The sequence below is a fragment of the Chiloscyllium punctatum genome, chromosome 9 (assembly GCF_047496795.1).
Source record: "Chiloscyllium punctatum isolate Juve2018m chromosome 9, sChiPun1.3, whole genome shotgun sequence".
Lineage (NCBI taxonomy): Eukaryota > Metazoa > Chordata > Chondrichthyes > Orectolobiformes > Hemiscylliidae > Chiloscyllium > Chiloscyllium punctatum.
The window spans coordinates 47,567,719-47,589,155 of NC_092747.1; the positions used below are offsets into that span (position 1 = coordinate 47,567,719).

The 21,437-nt window shown below is 40.6% G+C and overlaps 1 protein-coding gene across 2 annotated transcripts in view; it reads left to right on the forward strand.

Moving 5' to 3' along the window:
• Positions 1-21,437, forward strand: part of arhgap20 (Rho GTPase activating protein 20) — a 105,212-nt gene that overhangs the window by 28,605 nt on the left and 55,170 nt on the right. For both annotated transcript variants that reach the window (XM_072577445.1, XM_072577446.1), the window contains one exon: positions 20,238-20,408. In XM_072577445.1, coding sequence (XP_072433546.1) covers positions 20,238-20,408 — 171 coding nt within the window. The remainder of the gene's footprint in view (positions 1-20,237; positions 20,409-21,437) is intronic.

A 21,437-nucleotide genomic window follows, 5' to 3' on the forward strand; every position in this document is an offset into this window, starting at 1 on the left:
CCATTTACTGTCACCACAGATGCCTGACATGCTGCGTTTCTGTCTTTAGATGTATCTGGCTCTCTCTTCTGTCCCATTCCTTTAACTGTCTTTGCGTCCCTCTGTCATCCCCTACCTAATTTTGTTATTTTCCATCCTTTTGGGAAGGAGGCACTGGTTAAATTGGTATAATCTGGTAATAAAAAAGCCAACAAAGGCTGTAGGCTGTATTGGGAGGGGAGAAAGCAGACTGTCATTCTAAAGCTCACTGTAAAAATAAGTCAATGTTGTGACCGGTTGTGAGGCAGATTGCTTACAAAGAGACAGATGCTGTGAGTTTCTCTCATCCTCCTAATCGACTTGCTGCCAAGAAACAAACCAAAGTTCTGAATGAAACCTTGGCCGTGCCACTAGGCAGGTCAGGGATTGAGAGATTGTCTGAACATGGAGGTGTTCTTGGAAGCAAAGTATAACTTAAAATTCAAGATGATTGAGGCCAGATTTTGCTGAATGGATGGGGAAAACCCTTCAGGGGGTTACTAGGGTTGTGGTCTTGCCTTTTCTGCCAAAGTCCTTTATTAAATATGAAGGTTTTGGCTCCCATGGCCTCCCTCACTTAACAATGGGGCTACCTCCGTAAAGCTGATTACCTTCTCATGTGGCTTTCTGATGTTTCGTTGGTTTCTTTGGCTCTGATCACACTACCTAGACACCAGTAGATTTTAGTCCAATGTATCTCTGTTGTTCTTCTTACAAAATCCAAAGTTCTCTCCATCCTGTCACTCTCACACCATCCATTGCTCCTTCACCTTCCAATTCCTTTCTCCTTTCCTTTATCCCTCACTGCCATCATTATCCTCTGTGTCTTCCTTTCCTCTTTACTGCTTTGTCACTAAATCTTAACCTTCTATCCATTTGCCTAGCTCTCATGTTTTCTTCCCCCACTGGATAATGTGGCCCTATTACATTCAGATTGTCTAGCTGCACCATGTCTCCCTTTGACCTACTTTCCTATCTGTTTCTCTGAGGTTTTGTTGACTTCCATGAATTCATTTTTGTATTTTTTTTTAGAATGAGGAAAAATTAGAATAAGTTGTCTCCCTTTCTATTTTTGTTCTCTAAATATCCTTTTTTTTCAGTTCTTGGGATGTTTAGCATCTCACAAGATCAAGCAACAAATCTTTTGAACTGTCAATAAAACATGGATATGAAAACTTTCTTCTTCCTTGCACTTTGACTTTCATCTCTCAAGCTTCAACAGTGAAACATGAAACATTCTAAAGAAATCCTGACATTTGTTTTCTCTGTCATTCTGGCCGGATTTTACAAATGGTGGGGTTTCCAGCCTTGCTATCTGAAGAATCTGAAGGTAACACACATATCGTGGCAATCTATCAGTTATTTAATGATTGGAGGAGTGTTAATTGGCTGGATATAGCATATTGTCCCTCTCGCTTGGTTGGAAATTCCACCTCCATCTGATTTGGCTCGTAGTTCTGGAATTCCAGCAGGCACCGGTGTCACCAGTCATGAGGGGACCAGAAGTTGTTCCCAAATTTTACAAGCCAGAGTCCAGGGATAGGTGAGTGTGGGGATACGGGAATCAGGGATGGTATGTAAGGCCTGGAATTGAGAGCAGGGGGTCTTGATGAAGGATTTGTGGGGGGAGGCATGGGAGTGTTACTGAGCCCCCTTGTGGGGCAGATGTAGGCCTAGGGGATAGTGCTCAAATTGGAAAGGCGGCCATTGAGAGTCTCCCCCCCTAATCTTCAGGTTCATATGGGATAACCTGCTAGGCGTCCCCTCCGTCCCCGAACTACTACTCCCATGAGGTTCAAAGGTGAGTCGAGATGGAAAACCACTTCTTTAAGTGACCAATAAATGTCCACTTAAGTGCATCAACTTGGGCGAGGGCTGGCTGGCTTAGCAAGCCTGATGAAGACCTTATGCTCAAAATGTTGACTCTCCTGCTCCTCGGATGCTGCCTGACTGGCTGTGCTTTTCCAGTGCCACACTTTTTCTCTTTGCAAGCTTGCACACTGCACCTTAAACTGCGAGACATGTTCAGCAAGGGGGAGGGTGGCAGTGAGTATTATGGTGCCTTTGCAAACCCTGTGGTGGTGGACCATACAATTCCTTTCCTCTCCGACTCTACATGTTAGTGTTGAGGGCAAAAGCGAGGACTACAGATGCTGGAGATTAGAGTCAAGATTAGAGTGGTGCTGGAAAAGCACAGCAGGTCAGGCAACATCCGAGGAGCAGGAAAATCGACGTTTCGGGCAGGAGCCCTTCATCATGGCACTTTCCATAGTGGAAATTCCAGCAAAAGCTATTGTTGTATTTTGAAACTTTCTGGAATATGTTTCCACAAAACTACTATTGGAAAAATAAAAATCTATTTTAAAATTGACGTTATATGCTGAAAGGAAGGACTAGGCAAATGTATGTAGCTCCTTTTAACTGTGCACTTTAAAATGGAAACACTGGAAAATTTGTTGCATTCCATTAAAGGAAGTTTTTTTTCTCTTCTACTTCCCACCATCTCCCATAGCCATGCAATTATTTCATATCACTACAGATATCTGGTTAAAAATACATTCCTGTGGCTTCCTGTTCTTTTTTGTTGTGAAGTGATCCATATAAATTAGCAATTGCCCTATTTATTAGAAATTATTAATAGAAATACAAATCTCTCATAATCTTTCAAAATAGAGTACGATTAAATAAATAATTTAACTTCATATATTAATCATTTACCATAATTAAATAAGAGTAAAAAATGTATTGATTTACAATTTGATTGTGTTCACAACTTGGCCAGATAAATGATGAAAATTAGTGAAAATAGACATTCAGGGTCGAGAGGATAAAAAGATGTTGCAGAGTATTCGTTTCTGCAACTTCAGTTTATTTTCATTTGGCTGCTTTATGAATTCTTGAGTGACCTTGTGTAAAACAAATTCACCTCCTGTTTAAAATTGTGCTTTCTTGTGCATAAGCATTTTTAATCTGTTTGCTTGATCACTATTTCAGTTCTAATAAGCGATTAGTCTTGAATATTAAACCCAATCTATTACTTCTCATAAGCTTCTGTAACTGGAAAAGAAGAATGAATGTCATAAATCACAATGCTTAATAGGACTGTTCCTCCTTGCATGAATATTGTTACACAATTTTACTTGTATTTTCATCAATACAATGATCAGTGTGAATACTACGTACTGTGACATATATTAGTACAGAGTAATATATGGAGGTTACTCCACAAGGACAAAATATCAGTGGGTTGCTTTCTGGACTGGAGGCCTGTGACTAGCAGCGTTTCATAGGGATCGCTCTGGATCCTGTTTTGTTTGTCATTTATATAAATGATTTGGATGAGAATATAGAAGACCTGGTTAGTAAGTTTGGAGCTGACACCAACATTATTGGCATAGTAGACAGTGAAGAAAGTTTTCTAAGATAACAGAAGATCTTGATGAAGTGGGTCAATGAGCTGAAAAATGGCAGATGGAGTTCAATCTGGATAAATGTGAGGTATTGCATTTTAGTACAACAAACTAGGCTTACACAATTAATGACAAGGCCTTGGGTAGTGTTGTAGAATGGAGGGACCTAAGGGATGCAGGTACATAATTCTTTGAAGTTTGCATCACACGTAGACAGGGTGATTAAAAAGGCATTTGACGGGCTTGCCTTCATTGCTTTTAGTATTGGAATTGGGTAGTCACATTGAGGTTGTACAGGACATTGGTGAGGCCTGTTCTGAAATGTCATATCCAGTTCTGGTCATCTAGTCATAGGAAGGATATTATCAAGCTGGGGAGGGTTCAGAAGAGATTTGCCAGGTGTGGAAGGTTTGAGTTATAAAGGAAGGCTGGATAGGCTGGGACATTTTCATAAGCATAGGAGGTTGAGAGGTGACCTGATAGAAGTTTATAAAATAATGAAAGGCATAGATAGAGTTAATCGTCATTGTCTTTTCTCGTGGATGGGGGATTTCAAGATGAGGTGGTACATTTTTAAGGCAAGAGGAGAGAGATTTACAAAAGACATGAGAGGCAATTTTTTTACACAGAGGATGGTTTGCATGTGGAATGAATTTCCTGAGGAAGTGATGGATGCAGGTACAATTACAACATTTAAAAGACATTTGGATAGAATACATGAATAGGAAAGATATGGAGGCATACAGACTAAGAGCAGGAAGGTGGGACTTGTTTAGTTTGGAATTATGTTCGGCATGGGCTGGTTGGACCGAAGGGTCTGTTTCCATGCTGTATCATTCTATGACTCCAATTATATAGAAAAAGCTCATCACTAAGTTACAAGTATTTCTGAAAGCAGTGTTTAAGTGAGAAATGGAATGGCATCACTTTTAACATGTTCACTTTCCTTTTTAACCTGCAGGATTATGCAGGATGCTGGTTCACCAGCCTAGAGCAGGCTTCAGAAATATATTTAAGAACATCTTCAGTGAGGGCCGGGCCAGGGAAGGCAGGATCCCTGTCAGATAACTATAAAATGTTGGTTTAACAGAGGTAGGAGAAACTGATACATTCCTCTGACCTGAAAAAGAGTCACTGCCTTCCTTGCCAGCCCCAGACTGGATTGTTGATCTGCAATAATATCAAAGCTCTGGGACACTTGCTCCAAAGTCATCTGAGAGCGATCATGAAAATTTGACGGCAGAAGAACATCATAACCATTGAGGTCCCTCATTGTGCTGAACTCAACCACCCACTGGAAAATTCAACTTTGAGCCTTTGGAATTCTCTTCCTTTAAAATGAATGGATGCAGAATCTTTCAGTATTTTAAGGTAGGGGTGGATAGATTGTTGATTACCATGGGAATGAAAGATAATTGGGGATATGCAGGAATTGGGTTGAGGCTAAAATCAGCCATAATCTTCTTAATTGGGGGAGCAGGCTGGAAGACCTAAGTAGCCTGCTCCTGTTCTTTGTTCATAACCTAATTGGGAAAACCATCTCCACCACATGGGGATGATTAGAGAATCCCTGAGGAGATTTTCTAGAAAATTGTTGCAGGGCAAACAATATCAAGACAGTTAGCACAAATTATACAAGGGCACCTCCTGAAAAAACGTACAAATTCTGAATTGCAGGCAACCTCTTCCTATGTGGTGGCAAGCTAGAAATTTGGTTCAGCGTGTTTCAAGGACCATACGCACTAAACTTGCAACATCCAACATACACAGAGGAAGGGAAGAGGTGGCGGGCTACAAAGAATTCCCCAAGTCTAGCAATTTGAGATACAAATTCTACGGGCACTATACTAATCTGAAGTCATCAGATTTTTCAGGAATGAGAGAACCCAGGGAGGATGATGAAGTCACTTGCAACATGGGCCGTACAGTCGGCTCTGCTATAATACTTGTTTCTTCAACATGAATTGGATGTAATGCGATTGAAGAATTTAGACTATTATTTGTAGAATGTGAACTTTCTTTACCTGTATTGGCTATAATGCAATCCTGGTTCCATTAGTTTAAATAGTGCTGCTATTAGGAATTTTCTTAGCATGGGATCGCACAGGAATGGAACTGTCATGGTATATCAGAACCGACAGTACTCAAATAATGAAGAATCTACAATAACTAATTTAGCATTGAATTAGGATGATTTTGTACTGTGTGGGCCAAATACACCAACAGCTGGATTCAATGGCCCAAGTTATAGATTATTGATTACAGATATTAGAATTTGTAATCTTTGCAATATTTTTATCTTTTCCTTCAAGCAAATACAGCTATCTGAGATCATACAGTATTGAAGTGTCAAAATCTGTTTTGATTGACCTATTGTTGCCATATGTACCGAGATACAGTGAATAATGTTTTGCGTGCTACACAGGCAGATTGTACCATACAAAGTGCGTCAGCGTTGCAGAACAGAGTGCACAATACAGCATTACATCCGCAGAGAAGGTGCAGAGCGAGAAAGAGATCAGTATTAACATTTGAGAGGTCCTTTTGAATTTGTTTTCCAACTTTTTGGGCATAGATTTCTTTTAAACGTTTATAATCAATCGGTTCAGAGATTTTAGAGCAGGTAGGACTTCAACCCAGGTATCCACAGGAGCCCTAGCAGTACAGTTAATCATTTTTTTAAAAAAAATTCTTTTTAAGCTATTTTCTGATCAGCCTGTTCAAAGATGTCATTATTCACCTCTGGAATGGGTAGGACTTCAACTTGAGCCTCCTGGCTTAAAGGTAGGGATACTTCCACTGCAGTAAAAGAATCCTTTGTGTTATAGTTACATGTTATAAATAAGAGATAAAATAGGTAATTAATGCCAGACATTAAAACAGCCATCTAGTTTTACGATGCACTAAATTGAATGCAGATGCTAACTTAAAAGCCATATTCAATATGCTCTTTCTTAAAAAAATCTGGTAAAATTCTTATTTACAAACTGCTATATTTTCCTTCTTTTCAGTTCTATATTAATCTTTATACCTTAATTCTGCCATGGTCTCTCCTGTTTTTGTTCTCCTCTAATTGGAGAGCAGCTATAATGGATTTTCCATCTCCGTTTCTTGAAGAATGACATTGAAGGAAAGATCTGGTCAGACAAATAAAAAGTATTTGGCACCCATTTGCTGATAACATTATAGTAAAATATATGTACTAGTGCATTCTTATCTCTAGCTGGGTAGGAACTGCATTTATTAAATCTGTGCTTCATGAGAAAAGCATCAATAAATTATGTGACAGCCTGCCTTGTTGACTAACTCGCGATGGCTCAAATTGCATTCATTAGTCTATATTTGCTGTAAGCAATATCGCCACATAGACCAACAGGAATGGATTAAATGTACAGTTCACTTGCAACCAACAACAGCACATCATGTACTGCTGATTTCGATGGGAATTATTGTCTTCTGTTGTCTCTATTGTGTTCTCTCAGTTCCAGCAGTTTGAAAAAGGTTTCTTTTTATGGTTGAGAGATTGGGGAAGGCACCAGATATGGTCCTTCCTAAATTGCTGTTGTGGACTATTTTTCTGTTTAACAAATAATGGAAATATTTGGCTGAGTGCCATGACAAACTCTGGTTTAGCTGATGGTGGGTTCGTCCTACAGCACAGCTTAAAAGTTAAGTTTTTAGCACAGTACTTTTAGGGTGAAAGGGATTGTGATGCATCTTGGGCATTGATTATAAATAACTGACTCCATTACTAGGAGGGAGGATCCTCTTGTGGCAGAGTGGTAGTGTCTATACCCTTGGATAGGAAGGCCGGGTTTCAAGTCTTGCCTGCTTCAGAGGTGTGTAATAACATCTGTGAACAGATCGATCAGAAAAAAAGGTTAAAAACAGAGGGATTATTGTGGTTCTGTTCGCCGAGCTGGGAATTTGTCTTGCAAACGTTTCGTCCCCTGTCTAGGTGACATCCTCAGTGCTTGGGAGCCTCCTGTGAAGCGCTTCTGTGCTGTTTCCTCCGGCATTTATAGTGGCCTGTCACTGCCGCTTCCGGTTGTCAGTTCGAGCTGTCCGCTGTAGTGGCCGGTATATTGGGTCCAGGTCGATGTGTTTGTTGATAGAGTCTGTGGATGAGTGCCATGCCTCTAGGAATTCCCTGGCTGTTCTCTGTTTGGCTTGCATGGGACTGCACAAAACACTACATCGGACAAACAGGAAGACAGTTAACGATCCGTATACACGAACACCAACTAGCCACGAAACGACATGACCAGCTATCCTTAGTAGCCACACACACAGACGACAAGCAACATGAATTCGACTGGGACAACACTACCATTATAGGGCAAGCCAAACAGAGAACAGCCAGGGAATTCCTATGGCATGGCACTCATCCACAGACTCTATCAACAAACACATCGACCTGGACCCAATATACCGGCCACTACAGCGGACAGCTCGAACTGACAACCGGAAGCGGCAGAGACAGGCCACTATAAATGCCGGAGGAAACAGCACAGAAGCGCTTCACAGGAGGCTCCCAAGCACTGAGGATGTCACCTAGACAGGGGACGAAACGTTTGCAAGACAAATTCCCAGCTCGGCGAACAGAACCACAACAATGAGCACCCGAGCTACAAATCTTCTCCCAAAATTTGAACAGAGGGATTATGTTGGAGCTGTATAAGGTTATGAAGGGCATGGACAATATTGATTGAAAGCAGCTGTTATGGAAATCATTAGAAAAGATTCCAAGGACATGATCTGTATGCATTTAGAAGCAAATGGACTTATTAGTGATAACATGGTTTTGAGCAGGGGAGGTCTTACTTCACTAACTTGATCAAGTTTTTTGAGGAAGTGACAAAGGTGATTGAGGGAAAAGCAGTTGATGTTGTCAACATGAACTTGAATAAAGCCTTTGACAAGGTCCCTCATGACAGACTTGGCACAAAAGGTAAAGTCAAATGGTATTGGGGTGAGCTGGCAAGATGGATACAGAACTGGCTTAGTCACAGAAGACATACGGTAGTGGTGGAAGGATGCTTTTTATTTGGAGGACTGTGACTAGTGAAGTTCTGCAGGAATCAGTGCTGGGACCTCTGCTGTTTGTGGTCTACATAAATGATTTGGAGGAAATTGTAACTGGTCTAATTAATAAGTTTGAGGATGATACAAGGATTGGTGGAGTTGCAGATAGTGAGGAGGATTGTCAGAAGATACAGGCAGGATAGAGATCAGTTGGAGACATGGGCAGAAAAATGGCAGATGGAGTTTAATCTGGACAAATGTGAGGTGATGCATTTTGGAAGGTCAGGTACAGGTGGAAATTATACAGTGAATGGCAGAATCCTTAGGTTAAAAATCACACTACACCAAGTTATAGTCCAACATGTTTAATTGGAAGCACACTAGCTTTCGGAGCTCACTCCTTCATCAGGTGGTAGTGGAGGGCTCAATCCTAACACACAGAATTTATAGCAAAAATTTACAGTGTGATGTAACTGAAATTATACATTGAAAATTGATTGTCTGTTAAGCCTTTCATCTGTTAGAATACCATGATATTTTCACTTCTTTCATGTGTAAATCACAAAGCCTTTTTTAAAAAAAGTCGCATTCTCGGGTTAGCTGTTAACAATGGTGATAGCCAGACAACATGATTGAAGGTGTTGGCCCCCTGTGTTCTCTGTCTATGCCATGATGTTTAGATTGATCCTAATCTAAAAAGTGAGATAATGGTGTTTTACATTAATTCATGCAGTTTTTGAGCTCAGAGTTCTACATGAATGCATGCAGTTTTTGAGCAAAGCACAATGTAACCCTGCAAGTACAAATTCACCCCACAAAATATATGTGTGCATGTGGGTCTTTGTGTATCTGTGTGTGTCTGTCTGTCTGGGGTGGGGATTGTGAATGTGAGAAAGTATATGCCTTAAGTCTGTGAGGGGGTGCATGTGTGAGTGTGGGAGTGTGTGTGTCTGTAAGGGTGTGTGTGGGTGTCTGTGTGCGCGTCTGTGTATATGTGTCCATGTGTATAGGAGTGCCTGTGTGTGTGTGTGTGTAGTGCAATGGTGATCACCTGTAATGTGACATGAACCCAAGGTACCGGTTGAGGCCCTCCCTATGGGTACCGAATTTGGCTATCAGCCTCAAGATTCCTTAGGAGTATTGGTAAGTAGAGAGATCTGGGTGTGCAGGTCCACAGATCGTTGAAGGTGGCAGTGCAGGTAGATCAGGTAATTAAAAAGGCTAATGGCATGCTTTCCTTCATTGGAAGGGGCATTCAGTATAATAAAAGACAAGTTATGCTGCAGCTTTATAGAACTTTAGTTAGGCCACACTTGGAATATTGCATAGTATTCTGGTCACCACACTACCAGGGCGATACGGATGTTTTGGAGCGGGTACAGAAAAGGTTTACCATGTTATAGCTATGAAGAAAGGCTGGGTTTGTTTTCACTGGAATGCCGGAGGTTGAAGGGTGACCTGATAGAAGTTTATAAGATTGTGAATGGCATGGATAGAGTGGAAAGTATGAGGCTTTTTCCCAGGGTGGAGGGGTCACTTACTAGGGGTACAGGTTCAAGTTGCAAAGGGGGATGTTTAAAAGAGATGTGCGAGGCAAGTTTTTCACACAAAGGATGGTGAGTGTCTGGAACGCATTGTCAGAGGAGGGGGGTGGAAGTAGACACAATAACAGCATTCAAGAAGCAACTGGATCAGTACATGAATAGGAAGGGAATAGAGGGATACAGATCCTGTAAGTAAGACTGGCTTAATATGGAAGGATAAAATCTGGTGGCGCAGACTTGGACACCAAAGGCCCTATTCCTGTGCTGTATTGTTCTTTGTTCTTTGTAACAAAGGATGTGGGAGGTTATTGTCAGTGCCTGCTATGTTTTGTATAGAACATTGTTGAAGGTTGCAACAGCCTCCTTTTTATAATACTTCCTGATGAGCTATAAACTGTTGGTGTCAGCAAGGTGCTGCATATGTTCAGCTCATATACTTGCCGCTATTCATCGGTGTTTATTATTTATAACCTAACCAGTCTGTTTCTCTATTGCCTTACTTTGTTGCAAACCTTGACCATTACTTCATCAGTGAACTAGAAGACCGTCAGCCATCCTGTAGACCTGAAGGTGCTGTTATGATAAATGATCAGAAGTTATCCTACCACTGCATTTATTTGATACTGTATTCCCTTTCCAATTGCTGCAGTCCTGAAAACTGTCAACTGGAGCCAGAGTACAGTGCTTTCAGGAGCTTGCCTGCAATATTAAAATTAGCCTAAACCTCTGAAAGTTCTGAGTAATTGGTTGGTTTCCCACTCAGTTGTCAGGAATCTCATTTTTAACATTTTTGCTGCTTTGGTTTCTGTGCAATTGGAAGCATTACCCAATAATTCGTGTCATTGTTGCTGTTCTCAACTAAAATGGAATTATCACATAAGACAATCTCCTGGGACTTGCATGGGACTGCACAAAACACTACATCGGACAAACAGGAAGACAGTTAACGATCCGTATACACGAACACCAACTAGCCACGAAACGACATGACCAGCTATCCTTAGTAGCCACACACACAGACGACAAGCAACATGAATTCGACTGGGACAACACTACCATTATAGGGCAAGCCAAACAGAGAACAGCCAGGGAATTCCTATGGCATGGCACTCATCCACAGACTCTATCAACAAACACATCGACCTGGACCCAATATACCGGCCACTACAGCGGACAGCTCGAACTGACAACCGGAAGCGGCAGAGACAGGCCACTATAAATGCCGGAGGAAACAGCACAGAAGCGCTTCACAGGAGGCTCCCAAGCACTGAGGATGTCACCTAGACAGGGGACGAAACGTTTGCAAGACAAATTCCCAGCTCGGCGAACAGAACCACAACAATGAGCACCCGAGCTACAAATCTTCTCCCAAAATTTGAACAGAGGGATTATGTTGGAGCTGTATAAGGTTATGAAGGGCATGGACAATATTGATTGAAAGCAGCTGTTATGGAAATCATTAGAAAAGATTCCAAGGACATGATCTGTATGCATTTAGAAGCAAATGGACTTATTAGTGATAACATGGTTTTGAGCAGGGGAGGTCTTACTTCACTAACTTGATCAAGTTTTTTGAGGAAGTGACAAAGGTGATTGAGGGAAAAGCAGTTGATGTTGTCAACATGAACTTGAATAAAGCCTTTGACAAGGTCCCTCATGACAGACTTGGCACAAAAGGTAAAGTCAAATGGTATTGGGGTGAGCTGGCAAGATGGATACAGAACTGGCTTAGTCACAGAGACATACGGTAGTGGTGGAAGGATGCTTTTTATTTGGAGGACTGTGACTAGTGAAGTTCTGCAGGAATCAGTGCTGGGACCTCTGCTGTTTGTGGTCTACATAAATGATTTGGAGGAAATTGTAACTGGTCTAATTAATAAGTTTGAGGATGATACAAGGATTGGTGGAGTTGCAGATAGTGAGGAGGATTGTCAGAAGATACAGGCAGGATAGAGATCAGTTGGAGACATGGGCAGAAAAATGGCAGATGGAGTTTAATCTGGACAAATGTGAGGTGATGCATTTTGGAAGGTCAGGTACAGGTGGAAATTATACAGTGAATGGCAGAATCCTTAGGTTAAAAATCACACTACACCAAGTTATAGTCCAACATGTTTAATTGGAAGCACACTAGCTTTCGGAGCTCACTCCTTCATCAGGTGGTAGTGGAGGGCTCAATCCTAACACACAGAATTTATAGCAAAAATTTACAGTGTGATGTAACTGAAATTATACATTGAAAATTGATTGTCTGTTAAGCCTTTCATCTGTTAGAATACCATGATATTTTCACTTCTTTCATGTGTAAATCACAAAGCCTTTTTTAAAAAAAGTCGCATTCTCGGGTTAGCTGTTAACAATGGTGATAGCCAGACAACATGATTGAAGGTGTTGGCCCCCTGTGTTCTCTGTCTATGCCATGATGTTTAGATTGATCCTAATCTAAAAAGTGAGATAATGGTGTTTTACATTAATTCATGCAGTTTTTGAGCTCAGAGTTCTACATGAATGCATGCAGTTTTTGAGCAAAGCACAATGTAACCCTGCAAGTACAAATTCACCCCACAAAATATATGTGTGCATGTGGGTCTTTGTGTATCTGTGTGTGTCTGTCTGTCTGGGGTGGGGATTGTGAATGTGAGAAAGTATATGCCTTAAGTCTGTGAGGGGGTGCATGTGTGAGTGTGGGAGTGTGTGTGTCTGTAAGGGTGTGTGTGGGTGTCTGTGTGCGCGTCTGTGTATATGTGTCCATGTGTATAGGAGTGCCTGTGTGTGTGTGTGTGTGTGTGTGTGTGTGTGTAGTGCAATGGTGATCACCTGTAATGTGACATGAACCCAAGGTACCGGTTGAGGCCCTCCCTATGGGTACCGAATTTGGCTATCAGCCTCAAGATTCCTTAGGAGTATTGGTAAGTAGAGAGATCTGGGTGTGCAGGTCCACAGATCGTTGAAGGTGGCAGTGCAGGTAGATCAGGTAATTAAAAAGGCTAATGGCATGCTTTCCTTCATTGGAAGGGGCATTCAGTATAATAAAAGACAAGTTATGCTGCAGCTTTATAGAACTTTAGTTAGGCCACACTTGGAATATTGCATAGTATTCTGGTCACCACACTACCAGGGCGATACGGATGTTTTGGAGCGGGTACAGAAAAGGTTTACCATGTTATAGCTATGAAGAAAGGCTGGGTTTGTTTTCACTGGAATGCCGGAGGTTGAAGGGTGACCTGATAGAAGTTTATAAGATTGTGAATGGCATGGATAGAGTGGAAAGTATGAGGCTTTTTCCCAGGGTGGAGGGGTCACTTACTAGGGGTACAGGTTCAAGTTGCAAAGGGGGATGTTTAAAAGAGATGTGCGAGGCAAGTTTTTCACACAAAGGATGGTGAGTGTCTGGAACGCATTGTCAGAGGAGGGGGGGTGGAAGTAGACACAATAACAGCATTCAAGAAGCACCTGGATCAGTACATGAATAGGAAGGGAATAGAGGGATACGGATCCTGTAAGTAAGACTGGCTTAATATGGAAGGATAAAATCTGGTGGCGCAGACTTGGACACCAAAGGCCCTATTCCTGTGCTGTATTGTTCTTTGTTCTTTGTAACAAAGGATGTGGGAGGTTATTGTCAGTGCCTGCTATGTTTTGTATAGAACATTGTTGAAGGTTGCAACAGCCTCCTTTTTATAATACTTCCTGATGAGCTATAAACTGTTGGTGTCAGCAAGGTGCTGCATATGTTCAGCTCATATACTTGCCGCTATTCATCGGTGTTTATTATTTATAACCTAACCAGTCTGTTTCTCTATTGCCTTACTTTGTTGCAAACCTTGACCATTACTTCATCAGTGAACTAGAAGACCGTCAGCCATCCTGTAGACCTGAAGGTGCTGTTATGATAAATGATCAGAAGTTATCCTACCACTGCATTTATTTGATACTGTATTCCCTTTCCAATTGCTGCAGTCCTGAAAACTGTCAACTGGAGCCAGAGTACAGTGCTTTCAGGAGCTTGCCTGCAATATTAAAATTAGCCTAAACCTCTGAAAGTTCTGAGTAATTGGTTGGTTTCCCACTCAGTTGTCAGGAATCTCATTTTTAACATTTTTGCTGCTTTGGTTTCTGTGCAATTGGAAGCATTACCCAATAATTCGTGTCATTGTTGCTGTTCTCAACTAAAATGGAATTATCACATAAGACAATCTCCTGGCTGGATGAAGATCATCAATGTGAGACTTGTTACACAAGGTTATTTAAAGCAGTGATTTATTTTTAAACACTGAATCTAGCCTATCCATCAGCTTCTGACACTCTCAAACCCCGGGGGGGTGGGGGGGGTGGGGAAGCTGAAGAAATTATCTTTAGAAGTGAGAACACATAAGTAGACAGTAGAAAATATCCACAGACATTTGATTCATTTTAATGGTAGCTGTTCAACTAATGAGAAAATATGAAAAGAGCAAAGTGTACATTAACAACAAGTGATATTTTTACATATCTCATAGTCATTATGATAGTGAAAGATCTTTGAGTCCATGCTGCAGAACCGTCAATTCTGTTCCATTCTCCTACTTTATCCTGGTTGCTTGTAAATGAAATTACCTCAAGTGTTTATTCTATTTTGTTTAGAAATTTTTGAATTTGTTTTCGCCATTATTGTGGACAGAGAATTCCTGGTCAACCCCATTCTAGGTTAAAAGTTGTTCTCTCAACCGCTCTTGCTTAATACCTTAGAGCGGTCCTTGGAAACAGGACTAAACCTTATCAGCCTCCTTGAGTCTGCTCTGTCAATTAAATTGTAGCTAATCTGCTTATGGTCTGAAGTCCACATTCCTGCTATCCCTCATACTCCTTGGCCTCCTTATCTATCACAAATCTATCAAACTCTAGTTTGAATAAATTCAATGACCCAGTCACCACTTACTTTCCAGGTAAGAGAATTCCACATGCGAATGATTCCTTGTGCCCTCAGCCAAAGGGAACAACTTTAATTTGTCCAACTCATCCAAACTGTTGTAATCTTGGACACATCAATCAAACCTCCCTACAACTTCTGTTGATCCAACAAGAACAGCCTTACCTTCCCAACTTAACCCAGTAGCTAAAATTCCCCGTTCCTGAAACCATTCCAGTAAATTTCGCATGCATCCTCTCAAGGACCCTCACATCCATTGCAAAGTGTGGTGACAGATCTGAGCAACAACTAGGGTCAAACAAGAACTTTTGCATTCATTTTTTCTCTTAATGAACCATAACATAAAGGGTTTTTTTGCTAACTACTCTACATCCTGCCATCTTTAGTGGAAATAATCAACTAAGTGGATTCAGAAGAAGGGTCACTGGACTCAAAATGTTAACTCTGCTTTTTCTCCACAGATGCTGCCAGACCTGTTGAGTGTCTTCAGCAGTTTGTTTTAATTTTAGATTTTCCAGCATCCACAGTTCATTTTTTTTCTTTCCAATTTGATGTTTTTGTGCAGAAATGTGACTGCCAATTGGATTTGGATTGTTTAGTCTCAGTGCATGCAGTGTGTCAATTTTTTACATCAGGCATCAGGGCCATTCAGTCAGCTATAGTAATGGAAGCATTTTTATTAGCTGGCAGCACTAATGCAGCTCAACTGCAGTACTTAGGCTTTCTACAAATAATTTTGCAGAAGAACATTAGAAACCTCAAAGCAAAGTTGTTAACCTCATTTTGTTTATGCTGCGATTAACTTTACATCAATTATACTTTTTGACTTCAATTTTATAAACCTCTTGAGTGAATTCAGCTGCATTAAATGATAATATTAATTTAATTGCCAACGTGGAATACCAGTTAAATTTTGAAGCCTACTAAATCTCTACTTTTTGTTTTCTTGATCAATTATGTTTATGATTGTTAAGAATGAAGTCACATTATGAATAAGGTATTTGTGGCAATAAGTGTTTTTAATGTTGATTTTCTCATAAATTGACATCTTCATTTAGTGACTTTTCTGTTCAAACTTAATAATGGTTTAATCACAGATCACATTGAATATGGAAAAATTCACTTCTGGATTTTCCTTTTTTTTAGCAATTTTTAGAAATGTTAGCTTTAGTAAGGTGTGAATATAGTGTTAAATGAGAAATGTGTGAAATATTCACAATAACAAACACACCTTTATTGCAACTGAGCTACCGAAACTGAACTATCAGTGATAAAGGTGGTGATCAATAGGAATGTTTAAAACCCCTTCCTTTTAGCAAGAGGTAAAATGAAATGAAACCTTTTTGAGTTAATTTAGAATCCCTGCAGTGCAAAAACAGCCTGTTTGTCCCATTGAGTCTGTACCAACCCTCCAAAGAGGATACCACCCAAACTCAGTCCCCCTAGCCTATCCCTGCATTTACCATGGCTAATCTACATAGCCTGCACATCCCAGATAATTTAACATAACCAATCCACCCAAACTGCACATCTTTGGACTGTGTGAGGAAACCAGAGTACCCAGTGGAAACTCACACAGATAGCAACCCAAGGCTGGAATTGAATCCAGGTCCCTGGCACTCTGAGGCAGCAGTGCTAACCACTGAGCCACTGTGTTAGGTGAAATGTGAGGAGGATGTTAGGAGATTACAGGGTGACGTGGACAGGTTAGCTGAGTGGACAGATGCATAGCAGATGCAGTTTAATGTGGATAAATGTATGGTTATCCACTTTGGTGGCAAGAACAGGAAGGCAGATTACTACCTAAAAGGAGTTAAGTTAGGTACAGTACAAAGAGAGCTGGGTGTTCTTGTACACCAGTCAATGAAGGCAAGCATGCAGGTACAGCAGGTAGAGAAGAAAGCTAATAGCATGCTGGCCTTCATAACAAGAGGGATTGAGTATAGAAGCAAAGAGGTTCCTCTGCAGCTGTACAGGGCCCTGGTGAGATCTCACCTGGAGTATTGTGTGCAGTTCTGGTCTCCAAATTTGAGGAAAGACATTCTGGCTATTGAGGGAGTGCAGCCTAGGTTCACAAGGTCAATTCCTGGAATGGCGGGACTATTTTATGTTGAAAGATTGGAGCGACTGGGCTTGTATACCCTTGAGTTTAGAAGACTGAGAGGGGATTTGATTGAGGCGTATAAGATTATTAAAGGATTGGACACTCTGGAGGCAGGAAACATGTTTCCGCTGATGGGTGAGTCCCAAACCAGAGGACACAGCTTAAAAATAAGGGGTAGGCCATTTAGGACAAAGATGAGGAGAAACTTCTTCACCCAGAGAGTGGTGGGTGTGTGGAATGCTCTGCCCCAGAAGGCAGTGGAGGCCCAGTCTCTGGATTTGTTTAAGAAAGAGTTGGATAGATCTCTCAAGGATAGTGGAATCAAGGGTTATGGAGATAAGCAGGAACAGGATACTGATTGAGGATGATCAGCCATGATCATATTGAATGGTGGTGCAGGCTCGAAGGGCAGAATGGCCTACTCCTGCACCTATTGTCTGTTGTCTATTGTGTTTTCCATGAACTTGTACCGCTTCAAAATTTTATTCAAAGTGTGATTGAAATAAAAATTTCTCGGAAATATAGTGCTAAATTTTTATAAATTGCACATACTTTCACTATGGAGTTATGGTTTTAAGACTTGCATTCATGTAGAGGAACTGTGAAACATTGCCCTGCCCAAACTTGAGAATAAGTATTAGAAAGTTATAAAATATCTAGTTTGGAGTTTCTGGGGGCAGAAAGTTGCTAAGGCATGCTGAGGTGAATGAGAAGTAATCTTATTCAAATATAGTCAATTCTGCGGGTTCCGGAGGACAGTTTTTTTTGCTGTGCCCCCTTACTTGTAGGGGAATGGGAGTACAAGGGAATAGGTTGAGGATAAGGAGAAGTCTTTGACCTGATGTGAGGGATGTTGATGGATGATTAAGGAACTTGAGTGACAATGGAGGTAATGATATGATGTTCTATTGGCTAGTCCAAAGTAGAAAGGATCGAGGTAATGATAGGATATAAAAAGAAGATGAGGTGATGAGGACATGAAGGAGTAGCTCATGCAATGAGCAATTAGGTGAGAGAAGGTATGAGCGATTTGAGTGGGAGATGGGGTGGCAGCCCATGAGGACTAGACTTTTCCTGGATCTTCTCTTCAAATTTAAGGTCATTACTGAATCCTATAGTGCCACCCTTTGTTCATTTTCCAAACTTGTTAAGGTAATGTAATGCTTCTGTTGCTGTATACATAACAGCAAATCTAAAGAGGTGAATTCAGAGTCTATTTTGGCAATGCAATACGTTTTTAAAAATCCTTGATTAAAGAAAATGTTAGTCAAAGTGACTATGTAATTCATCAACTATTACTTAAAAATTATTTGGTTCAACAGGGTCCTTATGCTTCCAGGCCTGTACAAAACTGCAATCCCGTGCCCTCAAGTTGTTCCTTCACTATCCTTAGAATTAGTATAGTAAGTATACCACCCAATTGTACCAGATTACTTTAGATTTACGTTAAGTACTGATCTTCCAAGTAACATCCTCGGGGTGAGAATGAACAATGCAGTGAGGAGAAAGACAGAGGAAGAATCAAAAAGAATAATAGGATGAGAAATGGGAAAGAGGTGAATGGAGAAACATGAAGAATCAAACACACGTTACAGAGTAACCATATTTTCAGACTTATCACTGGTTATTGATGTAAGAGATCAATTAATGTGTAATGGGAGCAAAGCAGATGTTTAGTAGAGAAATTGCTACAATGGTTCATGGGATATGGGCACCAGTAGCATGGTCAGCATTTAGTGCTCCTCCCTCAATGCTCTTCAGAAGGTATGGGTGAGTGAATGAGAGGTATTATTGGGGCATTTCAGCTTTGCACGTTTCAAACACAAATCTTGATACAAAGCACATAAAATGATTTTTTTCAAAAAATTATTTATATCCCCTAAAATGTAATCTTTATGCTCAAGCAGTTTAATGGGCCTTAATATATTTTCCAAGTACTGATTTGTTATTTAGAAGTCTGAACAGTAAATATTGGTAGGTATATATGGTGGCATCACAAATGGGCCTATTGTGTTCACCAGCTATTGACCTGTTACTTTCAGGGGGCACTTGATTGCAACATTGAACAACAACTCTGGAGTCTCAATACCAATCCCGCTGAGAACAGAACATTAACTAATCATTGAACCAAGAATCCTCTTGGTTTAAAAATGGAAAGAACTGTGGATGCTGGAAATCAGAAATAAAAGCAAATAGTTGGAACAGCTGAGCAGGTCTTGGAGCATCTGTGGAGAGAAATCACAGAGTTAACCTTTCAGGTTGAATGAACCTTTCTTTGAACTTCTTCACAAACTCAGATCTGAGGAAGTGTCACTCGTTTCAAAACATTAACACTGATTTCTTTCCACAGATGTTGCCCGACCCCCTGCTGAGCTTTTCTAGCAGTTTTTGTTTTTGTGTCCTCTTGCTTTAAATGATTCAATACCATTATGCATTTCGTCATTGACAATCCTTATGCTACACTCGGGCCATGCAAACAAACAGCGTATCTGCCCTACCCATTTGAATTATTGTGGAGTGAGAAGGTGGTGCTGAACCATTGTAAATGGCATTGCATTCCTGGCCAATGATGGGACTACTGCTTTGAATATTAGGAATGAAATTCCAGGATGTTGATGTAATAATGATGAAGTAAAGTTTGTCCACATCCAAATTAATATGGTGTGTGATCAGGAAAGGAGCTTGCCGTTCATGGTGTTACCATATCATTCTAGCACTTGTTCTTTTTTGGTGGTGGAGGTCAATGGCAGAGAGTTACTGCTGCATCAAACTTGGACAGTCAGTGCAGTACATCCAGTATATAGTGTATAACAAATTATAATGTGCTAATGATTAAATGGTGGATATCAAGACTGTTGCAATGCTATCTCTCTCAAGTTGTTAACCGAGTTCATGGATTAGCAGTTTGCAGGAAAACAATATGTAAAATCTACCCCAATCTGACTAATACTTATTAGCTTAGGTTGCAGTGGTACCGCTGCTCAAAGGGTGACTTGCCTTGAGTGAGAAATTTTCAAATTAGCTTTATACCTGACAAAACAGGGATAAGTTACTCTAAAACTCTGCTATTGTGCTTAAATTCAGTAACATTTTAAAACATTATTTCAGCACATTACATGTACATAGGCCTAATAACTTACCTAATTGATACAAATATGTTTCATTTATTGAATTTGAATGTTCAATGATTTGATCTTTGTTTATTTTCACTTTATTTTATTTTACAGAGAATCCTGCCTGTCTCCTGTCAGTCCAGAGTTTTGCCCTCTTGTACAGTCAATTATAAGTCCGTCCAGAACATTACTAATGGAAGGACACGCCCAGCTCAAGACTGGTCTCCAAACCCAAGACCGACATCTCTTCCTGTTCAATGATGTTTTCGTAATTGCAAAATCAAAGTAAGAAAAGAGAGGATTCGTGCTTTGAGACACTATCAGGGTGGCTTCAGAAAATGCATGAGAACATAGGAAGTTAACAAAGCTCAAGTGATTCCTATTTCCTATGAAGTAAAAGTAGTTAGTAACACACTTCACCATTCAAATGAGCAAGGTCCAATGCCAAAGTAACCAATTGCATTTGAGTCAGTACCACAATTGGCTTCTAGCTAAGGAGAAGAGAAGTAAACCAATGTTCTTGCTTCAGATTGCTATCATTTTAAACCCACTGGAAAATGCAAATATGTTGTGATCAGCAATAAATCTGTAAATGGTTGAACAAACTTATCATCTGGGTTGGACTTGATGTTGAGCATTCCCAAGACAAATCCACCTCACTACTGCCAACTCTGGTCTGTTTATCCTGCCAATGGAACAGGAAATAGTCCAGGGAGGTGATGATGCTTGGGACATTTTCTATAAGGTGAGATTCCATGAGTATAAATATATCAGGCTATTACTTGACTAGTCTGTGGGAGAGCTCTCCAAACTTTTGGCACAAAACCCCAGATGGTGGTAAGGATGGCTTTGCAGGCTTGGGCTCACCAATGTCATTCTGGTGCCTAGCTCAATGTCCGATGGTATATCCAGTTTCATTCTTTAATTTCTAGTTTAAAATTTGTAAAGCTTCTATTGGTTTGGTGCAACTGATTTGGCTTGCTTCGTCGTTTCAGTTAAAAATCAACCACAAAACTGTACATCTGGGGTCACATGTAGGTCCTTGGATGACTAATCCAGTATGTCACTGATATCCTATTTGGGGGCTAGGAAACTCAGATGGCTGGATGGTTGGTTTGCTAAGCCAATGAGGTGGATTCAATTCCCAGTGGCTGAGGTAATCATAAAGGACTCTCCTCCTCAATGTTTCTCCCCAAGTCCAAGGCATGGTGATCTTCAGATTGGGGTTGGTTTAATTATCTTTCATTTAATCATGGAAGAGCAACCCAATGGTCCGCTAGGACTATGGCGCCTTCACCTTTGCTATACTGCTAC